Source organism: Bombus huntii, chromosome 18 (assembly GCF_024542735.1).
Source record: "Bombus huntii isolate Logan2020A chromosome 18, iyBomHunt1.1, whole genome shotgun sequence".
Classification (NCBI taxonomy): domain Eukaryota; kingdom Metazoa; phylum Arthropoda; class Insecta; order Hymenoptera; family Apidae; genus Bombus; species Bombus huntii.
The window spans coordinates 2,288,965-2,306,801 of NC_066255.1; the positions used below are offsets into that span (position 1 = coordinate 2,288,965).

At 34.6% G+C, this 17,837-nt stretch overlaps 5 protein-coding genes across 12 annotated transcripts in view; 3 read left to right on the top strand and 2 right to left on the bottom strand.

Moving 5' to 3' along the window:
- The window catches only part of LOC126875330 (cadherin EGF LAG seven-pass G-type receptor 1-like), an 81,918-nt gene extending 70,781 nt beyond the window's left edge, over positions 1-11,137 (top strand). For all 5 annotated transcript variants that reach the window (XM_050638211.1, XM_050638209.1, XM_050638210.1 and 2 more), the window contains 4 exons: positions 1,613-1,699; positions 2,639-7,140; positions 9,356-9,436; positions 10,807-11,137. In XM_050638211.1, the coding sequence (XP_050494168.1) occupies positions 1,613-1,699; positions 2,639-2,698 (147 nt within the window). In that variant the 3' untranslated portion in view covers positions 2,699-7,140; positions 9,356-9,436; positions 10,807-11,137. The remainder of the gene's footprint in view (positions 1-1,612; positions 1,700-2,638; positions 7,141-9,355; positions 9,437-10,806) is intronic.
- LOC126875333 (myoneurin-like) lies at positions 8,015-13,301 on the bottom strand. The gene is made up of 4 exons (XM_050638216.1): positions 12,918-13,301; positions 12,103-12,210; positions 10,306-10,900; positions 8,015-9,807 (listed from the first exon to the last, which is right to left on the bottom strand). The coding sequence occupies exons 1-3, from the start codon at positions 12,972-12,974 to the stop codon at positions 10,334-10,336; spliced, it is 732 nt and encodes a 243-aa protein (XP_050494173.1). The 5' UTR covers positions 12,975-13,301; the 3' UTR covers positions 8,015-9,807; positions 10,306-10,333.
- A 137-nt stretch (positions 13,302-13,438) lies between these two features.
- Positions 13,439-15,645, bottom strand: LOC126875319 (cleavage stimulation factor subunit 1). Of its 2 annotated transcripts, XR_007693336.1 has the most exons (5): positions 15,497-15,645; positions 14,422-15,322; positions 14,252-14,345; positions 13,668-14,132; positions 13,439-13,475 (listed from the first exon to the last, which is right to left on the bottom strand). XR_007693336.1 is itself a non-coding variant. In XM_050638180.1 (4 exons), exons 1-4 carry the CDS (start codon positions 15,565-15,567, stop codon positions 13,888-13,890), a joined length of 1,311 nt encoding a protein of 436 aa, XP_050494137.1. In that variant the 5' UTR covers positions 15,568-15,645; the 3' UTR covers positions 13,583-13,887. The 2 variants fall into 2 exon arrangements, 1 of the variants encoding a protein (XP_050494137.1); XM_050638180.1 differs by lacking the exon at positions 13,439-13,475 and having other exon boundaries at positions 13,583-14,132.
- LOC126875340 (ribonuclease P protein subunit p20-like) lies at positions 15,530-16,813 on the top strand. 3 transcript variants are annotated; one of them, XM_050638237.1, is made up of 4 exons: positions 15,530-15,677; positions 15,820-16,027; positions 16,340-16,508; positions 16,592-16,813. In XM_050638237.1, the coding sequence occupies exons 2-4, from the start codon at positions 15,845-15,847 to the stop codon at positions 16,708-16,710; spliced, it is 471 nt and encodes a 156-aa protein (XP_050494194.1). In that variant the 5' UTR covers positions 15,530-15,677; positions 15,820-15,844; the 3' UTR covers positions 16,711-16,813. The 3 variants fall into 3 exon arrangements, with proteins under 3 accessions (XP_050494194.1, XP_050494193.1, XP_050494192.1); XM_050638236.1 differs by having other exon boundaries at positions 15,591-15,736; XM_050638235.1 differs by having other exon boundaries at positions 15,665-16,027.
- A 46-nt stretch (positions 16,814-16,859) lies between these two features.
- Positions 16,860-17,516, top strand: LOC126875341 (transmembrane protein 203). The gene has a single exon (XM_050638238.1). It carries the CDS (start codon positions 16,876-16,878, stop codon positions 17,287-17,289), a length of 414 nt encoding a protein of 137 aa, XP_050494195.1. The 5' UTR covers positions 16,860-16,875; the 3' UTR covers positions 17,290-17,516.
- Positions 17,517-17,837: the final 321 nt, after the last annotated feature.

The window sequence follows — 17,837 nt, forward strand, 5'->3', positions numbered from 1 at the left end:
TCCGATTTCGCGATTATCGAGATTTATATGGTTTGAATAAAACAAAACCGACCGAACGATTGGAAGGTAAAAAAGCGCGTAACCGTGCGATAAACAGCAGGCGGAAGTTCTCTCTACAAAAGTCACGTTGGAAGTTTCCATCAATAGCCATTCGAGACTCTAGTCGAGTCGAGTCGGGTCTTAAACGGTTATTCAACGACGTTTTCTTCGTATGCGGCCCGAGTATCAAATGTTTTCCACTTAGAGACTTTTCCATATGGAAGAACGATCGAACAATGGAAGACGACCCTTGCCTCCCTTGCACATACCTTTCTCTAATCGAATATTCAATTCCCTTCACCTCGATTATTCTTTTCTTATCTACGTTCCGCCATTTTATCTTACGCTTTTTGCCCTTCCACTGTCTTTTTGCATGGACTTATAACTAAAAATTCCCTCGCGTCGCATTACGACGCGTTTATCGGTATTCGGTAAGTGACCGCCTTACAATTAGCTTCAGCGATTTAATACATACGTATACGTATGTCGAATAAATTTCAATTAAAAAAAGTTTGAGAACGTTTGTTAATGATTCCTGTGCAAGTGCGATAATTGGTATTCCTCCGTCAAAGATTTACACGCTTCAACAAAATGAAAGCGTGTATTATTAGACAGTTCGAAACGCATTTACTTAAGGTAATTTCTCAGAGAGAATGCTTTGAAATATCAGCAAAGGATGGTTGAAAATCGGGCTATGTGAGCTTCAGGGCAAACGCTCGGTAAACGCGGAAACGTCCGTACCATACGAAAGCGAATTATTCATATGAAACGAAGCGAATGCCTCTACTTGATCTCATGCGCAAAAGAGATATGTAGTTGTAGTTGCAATTGGAGTTAGCGTTTTCGGTGTCAGAGGATACCCCGTGAAAGAAAAGTCGTAAAATTTTCATAGCGAACCAAATATCGCCTCTGGCTGGTAACAACATTTTTTATTTGCAAGTATCGCGTGACAGTAGCAGCAAGGGAATGAAAGCGAAACGCAAATACGTCGTTGAAAAATAGATTTCTACGAATTGTTTTTGATATTGCACGGTAACTCGAATATTTTTGAATTAGTTTTGACAATAAAAGGTAATTAAAAGGTAAAGGTAATTAAAAAATTGTACGTGTATTTAACATTCCACTGGAATTGGACGTTCGTTCATCGAATGAAACTCTTGCAAACTTTATCGAGCGATCCGACGGAATTAAAATCTTTTCAGCTATATGCTGCTTAGACGAACAATAAAGTTATTCAAACGAACGATTCAAAGGCATATCGAATGAAACGTTCGTCCTTCAATTCTCAGCAAACTTCCCGGCCGATATTCCACTTTTGGTTTTTAGCTGTTTTAACGTTTTCCTGGAAAGCGTGGGCGATACACGTAAGTATACGTCACCACTAATTGCTAGTAGGATCGATTTGTCTTCGTGTTCGGTCTGTCCATCGACTAAGTTCAAACACAGCACCTAAACTTTTTCCGGTTCGCTTGGGATTCGCAATCTCTATCGGTAACGTTAAATATCACACGTGTATGCCATTTCTGCTTTCTTTTCTTTGCATGGATGATCCATCGACCGATCGATACGGCAGGGACTAGTTGTAGCGCTATCCGTCGCGTGCAACTGCAGAGTTTTGAAAATCTACACCAGGAAATCGTACAAGCAACCAAAACAACAGGTAAATCTCTATCCTCTCTGTTTTTCTTTTCTCTATTCCCCGAAAGGTGCTTAATTTTTGAAAACCGATCTGTGTTTAGTTTGTTATACGACAGCTAGCGACAGATTTGTCCGACTCACTTTCTTAACTTTGTAAAAATATTTTTTATAGTGAATATGCTTTATTAGTTGGTGTCCGCCGTGCGAGTGACAAAACGATTTCGAGCTGATTCATTGAAGTAACTCCTTATTTTAGTCTAGAAAAAGTTTGTCGTGCTCTTCGTAGCCTTCGTGGCTTGTGGCGTGCCTCATCTCCTCAAGTGGCTGATAGACTTTGTCTTGTAGATAATGTAGTAGAGCGACTTTATCTGAACATTTATTTCATGATGTTCATAGTTGAGAAAAGTTATTTCGGCGTCGTTAATGATCTTAGTCAACGACACTATCCTTTTTCACATAGTTAAGACGCTCCTGTTGAGCTTTGTTTCGCGTGTATTAGAAAACTGTCATTTTCTTTATTTATTATATAGCACCAAAATAATAGAATAACGTTAAAAAAAATGTTAATAAAATCGGCTTAAAATTTCTGTCGCTGGCTTCCGAATTATTTCGATACGATAATTGTTAAGAAAAATACTTCAATTTAAACAAGCTGAAATTACCAACAAGTAGCCTCGGACTGTGGCGTCATAACTTGTCGATGCGAGATTTTCGGTTGACTTGAATTATTCGATGTTCAAAAATAGATTTCATCGTGTGTTTATTTCGTTTCGGTATCTGGCTGGTAACATTACATTGCCGCGCAGAATCAAACGAATTTTATCCAGCCACTGCTATATCGTCGTTAATCGATATTAATCTTTCACAGTGATTTCACGCGCGATTCGAACGTATCCAGCGAACGAATCGTGTTAAGCGTGGAAATGTAACAAACGTATCGCAACACCGTTTATTTTTACAGATCGCGCATTCTAGTAGCAGCAGCATGCAACTGCTCGCACCTGCGCCAGATCCGGTCTAGATCCACGAATTTTCGGCTACTTTTGCGGACGAAGCCACCAACGAAGATGAAAATAAAGGGCCATCGAAACAAAGGATTTCCATTACATTTTCCATCCAAACGTATCTCTCGCTCTCTCCGAAATGATTCTCTAGTGATAGAGAGATATTCTTCTTCTTCTATTACATTTACGAAACTGAGACGTATTTCGAACAAAATCGATTTTCATTTGCTGCTCGAGAACGGTTGAAAACACTGCAAAGATATCAAACGTTTAAAGCTAAATATCACTGTGAACTTTGACGATTTTCTGCTGTGCTGTTTTCTTGGGTCAAAGATTTATTCGATTATAGGAGAAAAAAAGCACGGACAAGGAGAGAGTTCAGGAAAAACGACCTCGGACGTGAAGAAAAAGAAACGGCGAGAGAACAGTCGTAATTTACTTTAAATTACGTTTTCCGCTTTCCGGTGGCCGCGTTCAAAGCCTGCGAGCTGAACGCACTTGAGTATAGAGGCTTTTCGTGGCAGGAAGCGGTAGCGAATATCGCGCGCCGTTCCAAACCAGCGGAACTGGAAAGATCAAATTTCACGAGTCTATCGCGTCAGTGGCCATAAAGACGACCACCGGACGCAAAGAGATTATGTGAAGATAGTCGCGCGTCAATGTATCGCGTCGTTGTTGATTTCACAAGCCTTGCATTCCGTGCACGTCGAATGCCACGCTGTAAACGGCGTCGCTCCGCACTACTCCGCACAATTCTACCATTTTACCATTCGATCGAATTGGAAGTAGACGTACGAGTAACTTTTAACATATCTCTCGTCGCATACACGAATGCCTCTTTTTTTGCCTTATTTTTCGAGCCATTTTACGAAACTACTTTATTTTCTCGATCTTCGTAAGAAAGAGTAAATCGCATAGAACCAGCAACGAACGCCAACTAGCGCCAACGAACAGAGAGTAAATCATGCGGCATTCCGGACGATGCATTTCGGTAATATGAGTATTTGCTCGTTACGGAGAAAATCGGAACGAAAGAGGAACAAAAGATGAAAAAAGATCGATCCAATATGAAAGGAACGGAGGCGCGGTGCATTCGGAAGCGCGTTCGGGAACGCGTTCCCGGCGGTTTTGCGGCTATCATTTCCCTGCGATGTAATTAACACTTGGTAATCACCTATGCGATCGCATTAGTACACCTAACCACCAGCACTCTGTAAATGTAAACGCATGTAGTTATGAGGAAATAAATATTTTGAAATCCAATAGAAACTGTGGAATACCGAGGCACATCGATTTGTGAACTATTTCCCTACTTAATCGACCGCTTCGTCTGCTAGTCGTGGCTAGTCGAGAAACAAGATCCGTTTGTTAAACTAATTACCGATTTCGTTGCGACCACGCCACGGCCCCCTTCGTCCAGTTTCCTCCCTATTCCATCTCGAAATCAATGCTGTCACCGCTCTAATTGCAGGGTCAATTAATTTACGTGAGCTCGCCGCAATCCGTTATCGTTATCTCGATAATTGCGTGAATTACACAGAACAGGAAATTCTCGGAGATGGTAAGCATCTAATACGTAACTGTTTGTAAACTGTAAACACTAAAAAGCCAAGTTCTATCTACAACGAACGCATCCGATCTGTACCGATCTGTACCGATCTGTACCGATCAGTGAATAAACACGAACACTGTCACCAGTGAAATAGTAATACCAAAGATTCTAATTACACATATACATACTTGGTACGCTTGTATCTTGTGCTTCTGCCAACCAACGAACAACGACTCAACTTTCGCTCAAATATTAACAACTTTATGTGAAAAGTCCGCAGAGGATGGCATCATTCTTCTCATTCGCGTTGGCGTTATCGATTAAATCAAACGTTGTAACTTTCATTAACTACGCGCTCTTATCGTTAACGAAAGTCGTGTTATTGGGTCCAAATTTGTGTCACTTCCTTTGCTCTTAATTTTCTCAATTTCACACAAAATATTCAACGAGAAAATGTCAAACTCGCGAAAGAACTCCGTCGCGTTGATCGCCATGTCGATAACCACTCGCGTTTGACTCAACTATGCGATTTCATAGGATTCGTGCGTTCAGAAGTTTAAACCAAAAGCGTAAAATATTTTAAAAGCCTCTCTAAGGACATATCTTTATGATTAGAAAAGGAAACTATATAACCGATGTAAACGTGCCACGACCGACCGATGAAAACAACGTGTCATGTCTCGCTGTCTCGCCTAGCTATCTGACATTTAATTATCGAGAAGCAGCGCGATGGCCGATGCAGCGAGCCGCACCCCTTTTCGCTCGTTCGCTCGTAAACAGTTTCTTTTTATCTTGTCGTCAACGCGACACGATGCGACTCGTGTCAAACGCTCCTATTCGATTCATTGTACAAACGTTGCCATTCCGTACACCTGTTCCAAGATACGTACAAGTACATATCTGCTATAGAATAATTTTTTGACTACTTCAAAGTATTTGAATGTCGGAACGATTTTGCAACTATCTTTCTAGTTTATCGACACGTCTTTCTATCGGTTTTTTTTTTTGTATTTCGAATAACGATGGCAAATGTAGTAAAAGGACGAAATGAAAAACACATTTCTTGCAAAAAGTTGAAACAGAATTCATACAGATAAGAAGCAAAGATGACTCATAGTAGAGAAAATATAGAAGAAATGAAAAGACATTAAAATATCGGTCAACGATTGTTCGTAATAGCGAGCGGGAGGCTTCGTTTCCACTGAAACAACTTCGAACAACTTTTTATTAATATTCCATGTTTCTTGAAAAAGTTGTCGCATAATGCTTCAGTATGGATAGAATGTTTCTATAAGTTGCTGTTTTTTGGAAATGTATTGGAATGTAGCGACGAGAGACAGCAGAAAGTTGATCGTTGTTGCTTCAGTGAAAACGAGGCCTAACAATCATGCGCTCGTCCATCGAAGTCAAGGCCAACCTAAGTAGATATCTGTTATATATATAGTTAGGTCTATGGATCATCGAAAAACGCGCAGATCAACAATGTTGCACGAACTAAAGGTTAATTGATTTTGATGCAAAGACAACGTAAACGTCGAACAAGAAAGAAGTGGATTTTCATTAGAAAGACGGCGAGCGCATTAATCTGAAACACCTATACATGTATACATACGGTCATGAACGAAAACATCGAAACACTGTTTAAAATAAAATAACTTTCTAAAAATTAGGCCAAACCATTTGAATCTTTTTTAGAAGTAAAAGGGCTAGTTTACTAGATGATGCATAAAAAAATTTTGAAAAAAATAGTAAAGGTCACTTTTTGCAACTTGTTTATCTGAGTCTGTAATGAAAATTTAAAAAGTATACTTTATAGATTTATGTTAATTATATATGTGCTAAAAATGTCATCGAAATCGGTTAACGTTGCTATAACCTGCAAACGGTTAAAACTGACGAAAATTCCAGTTTTCTGCGACTTTAGGCCTATATCTGAAATCAATCTACATTGTTGTTCATTTTTTGATGCCTATTGCTTATTTCTATATTAACCGATTTCGATGAAATTTTCAACATGTGTATGTATAGATGGCGTAACCTTTCATAATATGTCACTTAAATTTTCATTACAGGCCCAAATAAGAATGTTAGTAAAAAGTGATCTCTATTATTTTCTTCGCATTTCCAATTAACTGCAATTTAGAAAAAAAAATTTACGCATCTTCTAATAAACTAATCCTTTTAACTTCTTAAAAAGATTCAAGTCGTTTAAGTCTAATCTTTAAAAAGTAATTCTGTTTAAAGGCTGTGCCAATACTGTATGTATGTATGTACCAAAAAAATGGAGTACGAACAATGAATAATCCGGTTAAACACGAAATTCGTATTACACTTGGGAATAAGCACAACGAATAAAGAGATAACAAAACAACAAAAGATTTCCTTCGTTTCGTCGAATCGTAGATTACTTGCCATGAACACCCGATACCCATTCTCTTCTTGTAGAACTTTTTAAATGATTTTGCAACTTAATTAAAAAAATAACAATGGTTAAAAAATTGTTGTTCGTGTAAATTTCTCTATAGTAACTGATGATAACAATCATGTTTTTGTAGTTCTTGTTTGGATATAAATAGAATTTCTACTATTAAACGAAAACAAGCATGATAACTCTTTCCTCTTTCTTTTTTTGCTTCGTTTCCTTTTAAGATATATTCAATTTTTCTTTTCCGTTATTACAATCTGTTTTAGAGTTTATTCTTTTTAAACAAATTCTGTGAATAATCCGAATTATTGGTTCTGCACGCATTTTTCTTTCTTTCGCTTTTAAATTTGCGGTATTTGTAAAGCGCTGCGATCTCGCCATCTGGTGACTAAACGCAATCGATTAAATAGTGAAATCGACATTGTTGACTGTTGATAATTACGGTAGCAAGAACTATATTCAACATCGAACGATACGATAACGTGAGTATGCTTAAAATTTGTTTATTTGTCATGATAATCTTTTCTCCGTTTTTATAGGCAATATTTAACGTTTGTGAGAAATATTTATACACTCGTAAAATACTTTTAAAAAAGATATCGAATTTTATCAAAACTAATATACTGATTGTACAAAATCATCGTCTTTCATCCTGATTTCTATTAATATTTACAGATCCAGCTTTGAAACGATTGTTCAATTTAAATATAATTTATCTACGAAAATCTCTAAATTCCATTTATAGAGACGCTATAAATTTCTCCACGACGAAAACGAACATATTGTTCATGTAACTTGTATTCCACGTCTATTAAGCAAAGCATATTCCGTTTTTATATCTCATCTTATATCTGTTCATAAATAGATTTATCGATAACGACTTTTTTAATTATTTCTCTTCTTCTCTTAGCTTCTCTAAGATATCTGCAAGATCTGACACATCACATTTCGATGGATATATTTTTGATGGTTTTTCTTTCTTTTCGAATTGCAAATTTGTTAAGTGTTCGTCAAATTGTAGTACAGATTGTATCAAACGATTAAATTTTACACATACTCGCACACATCGTTTCGAATTGAACTACCCAAATATGATCAAAGCACAATAAATGTACAGTAATATGAAAACGTCTATTGGTGTCGACTACCGAGAATGACAAATATTAAACTTAAGTTTTCAATAATCTATTTTTCTCAACTGATTATCGTTCACCGCGAGTTATTCATGTAAAAATATGATTCTCTTGAATTTCTCAAACCGAAAAAGAACTTCCTTTAGCTATTCTTTATAAGAGTTGAAGTATAAGGTTCAGGCTGATAAGAATTCTCTAATTTATAACAAGAATAATACACAGCTAAAATAGTAAATATATATAATATATATATGCGTATGTATATGTTTATGTATATATACACATACGTATCGTAAAAATTCTAATATCGAACCTCGTAGACACTTTTTCTCATAAATGCTAATCATTTACATACTTATGTATAGATAAAATAAATGTACCGTTTACTCTCTCTCTCTCTCGTAAAAAGGACTAAATGTTCTAATTTATAACGTAATATGTATCATAAAGATTAGTGTTTAACTGAATTAGTAAAAAATATGTTTCAGCTAGACTTTCTATATTTTCTATAACAGATGTTCACGCTGACACATGTCGTTCCAATCCTTCACGCTACCACGTCGAAGATAAGATCAATTGCCACACACGAAGCTTAACCTTAACTATATACACGCGTATCGCATTTGATTTTAATCTCTCGCGAAAAGCGACGCTTTGTCTCGTCGTGCTACTTACAAGAAAAAGAAAAAATACATGGAATGGCAAATCCTATTTTCCCTTACAATACAATTATCAGAAGCAAGCAACTTAGCTAAAACCATTTTCTTTTCTACCTTTTTTCTTTTTCTTTCTTTGTTTACAAACTCTGTCAATTATCTGAATAACGCTTGAGTTAGAAATAAACTTGATAAACTATTTCAGAATTTATCCGAAAATTTTGCAACAAATATCAAGGAAGAGGAGAAGGATAAAGTTATTTTACATTCGCGTGATCTAAAAGATATGTAAGCGCGATCAAAACAAACTGCTTCTTTAATTGCACACATGTTCGAACGTTCGAGCGTTTAACGATTAGATTTATCATTCCATTTCTGTATTTCGTTAAAACCTGTAGACCTTTTAATTATATATAGTTCAATGAATTATATAATCTATCTGTACATTCACAACCGTTCAAATACACAATAATATCAACATATTTAATATTGGACCATTAAATGAAAAGAAAACGGTGCTTAATAAAAAGATTTACATTCATTACAGAAATTCTACTATAAAAAATACATATGCATAAATTTATTATACAATATTTTTGTTGCTTTTCATTTTCTTCTTTTTTCAATTTGAACGATAGAAAGAAAGCATATCCTATTAAAGTGTTAGTTGCCAAATACAAAGGAAACTGAAAATACGAAAAATTGAAAAACCGGTTGTTATTAGTAACAATGTACGAGGAAGGAGAATTGATATCACGTCACGACGCGTTTCTCAGAAAATTTATTTCTGCATACCATGAAAAAAGAGAAATTGTTTCACCATAATTCTCATATATTCCATTTCATTCAGTCATTATTTATATAAGATAAGGTATTACAGTAATTTACTATGTACGAATTAATTTTAGCTACTTCCATATCAGATCTGAATTGAAGACTGGTGTTTAAAGACTCCGGCCTCAGCTCTGATTTGAAAACAACTTGTCTATGTAAGTCCATATTAAATATATTTTACAATAATATTATCATTGTACATGAACAACGTACGCTCTACACCTTGTTTTTGCATCGTAAACTAATCAGTGCACGAGTAATTTTACTCTTTACCGAAGTAAAAGTGCATTAGAACAACTACTCTATGGTACACTCAATACCATTTAATACATTAATTAAACATATATTTATCCTGGCAATGAATGTATAGCAAAAACATATCTCAATATTTCGTCTGCGAATTAAAAAGGAAAATAATACTCGTGTACGCTGATTAGAATAACGATCGGCAAGAAGGTGTCAATTTGTTAAAATAGACGAGGGGACTGGCTTTGTAACCTCAATGTGTGCGCCGCCCTGGTACCTGCTACAGTAAAAGCAATATTTTATAACAAATTCTTTGCTTTTAAACAAGCTATAATTACGTTTTGACAATGCTCTCTATGATTCAATTTGCTTTCTAATCATGTACTGACATTATTAAAATTTATAAAAATCTATACAAGTTTTATACCATTCATACTTCGTGTTGTTAAATAATTTTATACTATGTACTCTTATACTAATCGAAAAGACTGAGAATGCATGGAAAAACAATATATCTCCTGTCTCATATGTCATGATTAACGATAACACATATAGTTATGAAATTGTATACTTATAATTAATGCACATTTTTATATTCGTTAGCAATAATTACAGTTCTTTGCACATCCATAAAAGTTCAGGAGTGTAAATACATGAAAATAGTTATATATTTTTCTTGTAACACTCATACATTCTCATTCCTTTCCACTTTATTCAACCAAAGTCTAACCAATGCTAATGACGAGTCAAAGAATCAATTGTAAAAAAAAGTGCTTACATGAAGTTGGTAAACAGACGAAAGGAGGTTATTCCTTATTTTCTTCTGTAGTAGTAGCATTAGAAGGATTTTGAGACTCTGATGAAGATGAAGGTGGTGCCTCTGTTGTTGTGTCTGTTGCATCTTGACTCGAATCCGAGCTATCCTTTATGTCTTCCTCCTTTTTCTCTTCACTGACACTAGAACTCTTGCTTTCTTCTGCGAAGCTTTCCGATTCTTCTGTAACTTTTTCCTCCTTGAAATTAGAGTCAAGCGCCTTTTCAGAAGCCTCTTTACTTTCAGTTTTCGCAACACTCTTGTCCTCGCTATCCGCCAATTTTTCTGTTTCCTCTTTGTGTTCATCCACGTCCATTTTCATAGATTCTTCCTCAGAATGCTTTTCGCTTTTATTGTTAGCTGCTTCTTCATCTGTATTATTGTCATTATTTTTCTCTTGCCGTTTAGGACGCCCGCGCCCACGACCAGTGCCTTTTGTTGATGTATCCCTCTTCTCTTTTTTAGGTGGAGATGGCACAGGTGTTGATGAGGTTAGGCCTCGTGCTGAACTACGTGTGCGCCTCCTCCCTTCAACTTCTCCAACAGATGCATTCAAATCCTGCAATAGGAGATCACTCACTATTAATCATAACTCTGAATGCAGCATAGTCCAAATAGTATCTTACAACAAATCTGTTTCTTACAACAATAATGAAAATTTTAAAATACAACTAAAATGCACAGCGTACTCTACTACCTGCACAATTAAACAATAACATGATTTCTTTTTGTAATTTAGTCTATACCTATTAATTTTTACTCTAGCGAAATAATATAAAAATTCATGTTATTTGTACATATCCTTACTACAACTATAACGTAAAAGTGAGATCAAACACAGAAATGTGAAAAGACATAATACTACATATACATGTCGTCTAAGTTTTTCAAAAGAACCATATTCGCCGAGGGTTTGTTTTGCTCTTTGAATAACACGTCTGTCAGGATGTCGACGATTGGGATACCGGTGTCTGTAATGATCAGCTGTGGCTGATGCGTTAACACCACACGCACCTAACGAAAGTATCATGTCCGTATATTCCCGATTGCTGTATGTAGACATGATGGTAAACTAATAGGTACTGATAGTAGATAGCGATAAAAGTCGGATAGTAAGTTAATAGGTAGGAAAACACTTCGGTCACATTGGAAGTGTTTATCAACATAACGTCAATCGAGACAACGATCTACAGTGAGATTCGTTATAACGAGACATGATAAAGTGCACGCGTACCGAGCGAAAATTCAAAGGCGATTTTCTCGAAAACAAAGCCTCAAACGAAAAATTTTTATTCTATATTTTCGACTTCTTTTTAGAAATCAATCACCCCCTTTCCGTTTGTACCACCAGTTACCAACCACCCTGTATATCAATAATTAGAGTAACAACAAAGAATCAGCTATTCAATCTGAAAAATATGAATGACTTCATAATTGGCGGTTACAACGTGTATTAGCGGGAAATTCTCTGTCTCCCTCCCCCACCTGAGAGAATTCCCCTTGCCCCTACTCCAGCCCTTTGTATCCCCACTCTTAACACCCTTTTCCTCACGTAGGCAAACAATATTTACAGGCAGACTAAATAGAGGGAAGTAATAAAGGGATGAAATCTTGATTCTTTGAATTTTGGGAACATTTACAAATTTTTGGACAAACCTAATTCTCATCGTGTAATCTAATTTTAAGAAAATAAAGAAAATACATAAATAGAAAAGAATAAAGAAAGTAAGGTATAAACGAAGAAAAAAAGACAGAACGCACCTTTGTGACTCGCTCTCCTTCTTGAGCCAATCTTTCTAGTGTAGAGAGTCTTTTCGTGCCTCCTCGTTTATTTTTCGTTGGGCTGGGTTTCTCCTCTGCTGAATGATCCTGAAAATAAATAATTGCTACATTTTAAGAAGATTCGATGAAATATATAAAAATTCATTGTCTCATAATTGTAATCATAACTTAACGCAAAATAGTGAAAACAAATTAAATGGTAAACGATTTAAGGATTATGTCGAACTAACAGAAAAACGCATAAACGTGATGATAATTACACCCGTGATAAGATTATCAAGAACCGTTGAACTATATGAGAATACATAGCAAGTTTATTTAAGTTTCCCGCCATTTTGCCAAGTCGATATGTATTTCTAGCGTCGTAGTCTCGAACAATGTTCCTAAATGAGAACGAGTTTTCGTAGAAAGCTGTATGACAGACAGTCTTAGAATCAAAATCTGTTTCCCGCCTTTTTTTGTACAGGCTTATTGCCATTAACCAGCGACTCCCTTCGTCACGAGAGTTACAAATAAAAAACATCCACCATCTTTGCTAATGAAGGACAAACGGCGCAGCTTTGAAAAATCACTGAGCCTGTAGCTACGCGGTATAAAGCGTCCGTGCATTTTAGCTGTATAGCTTCGTGTCTCACGTAATCACTTTTCAAACGATATTTCTTTATCGTAGCACAAGCTATTCTATCGAATTTTTGAGAGAACGAGCGTCTCTTCGTATTTCAGGGGCGCAACACGCCGCCTTAGCATGAAAACTCGGCTTGATGAAGATATTTCTCGTGCTTCCCTCTGCTTACCTTTGACACATCCTCGATATTGTTATCGTTCTTGCTCTCCGCCTTGATCTCCGACATTTCTTCGCAACTGAATCACTCAAAAACACTGGAAAAACCACAATTTCTCAACAAGAATTCGTGCTGAACCCGGTCGCACTGTTTATACGATAAGCAAAGATGGCGGTTAGCGTGGGTCACGTGATACATCGTCAAACGCAGAGCGGGAGTTCAGAGCGCCGCCTTGCGATTAACCGAGTAATTTGACACGTAGCGACGCATAACGCATGGAACATTTTAAATTCATTCATGTAACTTTTACTTTGTTATTCTTCATCATCCGTAACTGTTAATTTATCTGCTGATATTCTTTTCGATCTTATCGATAAAATCCATTATATAACTTTTTTTTTTAACACGACGAAAATACTTGGTTACTGAATTTCCGGCGTTATTATCGAAAAGCGAAAGGTAATACAAAATGCACTGCTAGCATGCATTCCATATGCATACTTCCGAATATTTTACCGGAATACATTTGCTCGTATAACGTAATACATTTCTTTTTGATGCACTACTTATCTGTAAACATGAAAAATAAAGAATTTTCGATTTTTATAATCGATAATTTAATAGACGCATAAACTATTGCGTCATTTATGTGAATTCGTCTATTCGTAACACTGACATCGGTGAAAATTGTCGTCTTTTTTACTTCAAAAAAGCAAAATGAAATGAATAAGTACATTTGATATAAAATTAGGTATAACATACGCTAAATGAATAAACGTTTGTCGCTTCAGGGCGCAGCAAGTAATCATTTGATCATTTAAGATTGTTTGTACAAAATTTTTTGGAATCATTCGCAATCCGATACTTCTTTCTCAACGTTTCAACGATTATTATTCTGCTAATCATATCAAAAGCTACAGTAAATGTTACCAAACTTAAATTTGTTATGTTCAAGATGGGTATTGATTCTTTAAATTCCAATCTAATGAGTGGGCATTCTTCTAAACCAAAATCTTGCTCTAAAATCATCACTGCATGTTAAGAATGCTGGAGCGGTTGGAGAATGGACAATCAGTCTTACTGGACCATTATGTCCTAATGATAGTAACTGTTTCCTAGATGCATTTCGAGAATTCCATGCACATAATGATGTTGTCGCTTCATCAGGAAACATTACATAGTCTTCAGTGTGATTAAAAATAGCTTGAGCTTTATGTTCTTGTTTGCCTATTAAAAACCATCAATTAATCACAATACATATACAATATAATTTTACACAACAAAGAAAGAATTAATTTAACTTTTTTGTATATACTTTGGATGCACTTAATGTGTTGGTATTTTACCTGTAGTTCCAGCACCTGTATATGCTATTAGACATCTGCTAGTAGACAGTTCCCATAATTTTATCAAAGAATCTTTCCCTGATGACAGTAAATACTGAAATTCAGAATTATAAGATTATGTATTAATGCACAAATTTATTACATAACAAGTATACATTTTTAATACGAACCTTTCCATTTCTCGTAAAAGTCACTGAACATACTTCATAGCCATCATGTGCTTTCACAAAAGTATTTATACATCGGTTTGATACACCATCCCATAATTTGATACTTCCATCTTTACCAGCTGATGCATAAGTTTTTGCATCGGGAGAATACTTAATACTAGTTATTCCAGCAGTATGTTGATGACTTGGTATGCTACAGACAAAGCACTGTGCTGTATTAACATCGTATAACCTGACTACTGGATGGTTGGTTCCAACAACTAAAAAATCGCCAGTAGGATGAAAAGATAAACATCGTATCTGATCTGCATCTGTAATAGTTCTGAATGCCTTTTTAACACTGGCTTTGCTGAAATCAAACAGCTTAATAGAAAAGTCTCTGCTCCCAGATACAAGAATAGGCTCTCTTGGGTGAAATTCCAGACATGTCACTTCTTCTAAATGATCATACAATGTCCTTATAACTGGATGACCACCTGTTTGATCACCAGGTGCCATTTCATCTGGTGCAGATTTAGCTAGCATTCTATCCACATCTAAAATTTTAATTGATGCATCGACTGATCCAGTTGCTATCAACTGACCATCTGCAGAAAATGCTCCAGCTCTGCAGTTTCCTTTGTGGGAAGTTACATAGGCAGTCTCATATTGTGCAGGTTCTGGTGCTTGAGTTTGAGCTTCTGTTTCAAATTCTAAATCTAGACCAGGTCCCAAAGTGTTATCAAAAGTCGATGTGAAAGAAGATAAGTTACTCGTGTCCTTTTTAGAACGATCAGGTTCATGAGCTAGACCAATCAACATTAAATGAAGTAAACGATCGGATGGAGGGCATGGAGGTTCTGCTTGAATTATATTTGACAGCTGTACCGCCAATGTCTGGTGTCCATCATAGAACAATTGGCTAAAATATTTATTATACATTATTAATAAATTTCAATTTATTTAAAAAGAATTATATTGAAGTACTTGCAAATCGCAAATAAGTTTAATAAAGTAATTTTAGAAAACTATTACTTTCACTACTTCAGATGACTAAAAAATAATTTATATATGTGCAAAAGCAGAAATACGTAACCTGATCATAAGCCTGTAAAGGAGTTCTCTGCTTTTTATAATATTTTTCGGGTCCACTTCTGGTTCTTTCATAGTGTATAAATCTCGTATTTCACGTTAGGTTAAAGACTGTCACTTCTTTCCGGTACGATGCACTAAATCGCACTCAAAACGCCCATCAATCGATGCCGTTGCTTTTCGAGGTTATAATTCTTTTTCATAACTGATCCAATAAGTAAAATTACCCCTGAATGTCTACATAGTCAGTTTAATAGTCTTTTCTTATTTAATCAAAAAAAGATTTTTATTAAATGAATTCTTCTTTTACAAATAAAAAATCAACAGAAAGTCGCGTGTAGTATTTATCAGAATGGCCGATATACACGAATGTTCCAAGTTAAAAGTGAACTTTCCAAGAAAGAGAAATAATCCTACAGTGAAACGTAAAAAATTATTATCTTCTGATTATATTATTAAGAAGAGACAACCTTTTGATACAAAGAAGAAACGGAGGAATAACGATATATATATTACTAATAGCACAAACTTTAAGGTAATTTTTAGCATGAACGTATAACCTTTACTTTTAACACTGTTTATTGTTAATTGTTAATAAGTACAAGAATAAAGTCTCATTCCTACAGATTTTATCACGAAATTTCTTATTATGTTATCTACTGACCAAAACATAAATATGCAATTATAGAATTTATTCCATTTGTTGAATTTATACATCTGAAGTTTTATATTAAATACAAGTGCATATAGTTCCTTATACAGTTATGTAAATCATCAGTGAAATAATAATTGTAAGACAATCATTTTCTTTAATTTTAATTGTTTTTTTATATTTCCATAATATAAGGCTCAATTAAAAAGATGCGAAAAACACTTAAATAATAGTACCTCCGAAGTGATTATTCATGGTCTTGGTGCTGCTGTACAAAGAGCATGTAGCTTGGCTCTACAATTAAAGAAGAATCATTATGATAGCATAGAATTAGAAGTCAAGACTTCTACGATATCTATTATTGGTATATAAATATTACATATAAAAGATATAAACCATATTTATAATATTACACATTATATTAAAATAATTTTTTATTTATTCCAGATGATTTTGAACCTGTTAATGATAACGCAGGTTATGAAATAATTAATCGAAAAAACTCAGCAGTACATATTCGAGTGTTTCGAAAATTTTCACTACGTACCCTTAAATATCAAGAATAAAATATAACTTTCTAAAAAATACTCAAGATTCTTTAGTAAAAACAATTTACAATAAGTAACAAAAGACAACTGATAATATAATAAATGAAAACATAAAATCAAATTGATAATTAGATATTTCATAATTTTTAGATACTATAATTAGATATTTTTCATTGCTTTAAAATGATATTTACTTTAAATGAATTAGAACATTGGTTGGGACTGACCATTTTTGAAATGTGGATAAATTTAGTTTCATTAACAATTTTCTCAGTGTTACTAGCTCTCAGATTGGACGAAAATTATTTCCTGGGCAATACAGGATGGTGGATAGTATTCTCACCACTTTTTGTTGCTGATGGTCTGAATGCTTATTTTTGTGCAATTATTTTCATAAGAATGCATATGGAAGGAATGGTCAAAGCTGCTGTTTTAAGAGGATTATGGAGTCTCATATTGTTGATCTTAATATTTGTTTTTAAATATCTCCTGTGTAGAAAGCTATCAGGACAAAGTCCTTTAGAATATTCAGAAGTTTTGAGCCCCCTATTTATTCTTTTGCAATTAATTGCAGTTAGAGCATGTCAACTTCATTAACTTCTATAGCATATTATTACATACATAAGGTCATAACATACTTTTCATCATAATCCATTACCATATGTACACAGGCAGAAAATGTATTTACCGTTTTACTATTTCTAAAAGTTTATTATTAAAGTAAATAAGCTTATAATGTGTAGTAAAATATCTAAGAAATAAATTCAGTTGAAGAAAATACAATGTAAATGTAATATTCTAATAAAGAATTGTTTAATGCTTAATGCTATTTTTTAATTTAATCATTAACTTTATATTACTAAGTTTTTTTATACTACTAGAAAAATTTAAGCTAAAATTCTTTCATAATAGTTAATACCTTTGGTAAATTTGTTTTATATCAATACTTCTAAACATTAATGAATGGTCCGCATCAGATATTACAATATTTCAATGTATGTATTTATATGTGTACAAAATAATAAATTTACGATTACCTGTTTGTCACGCGTTTGTTAATGTGTTTCATAAGCATTTTATAATAGCAATAATCGGAAAGATTCGTTTAATCAAGTGTAGGACATTTGAATCTAAATACATATACA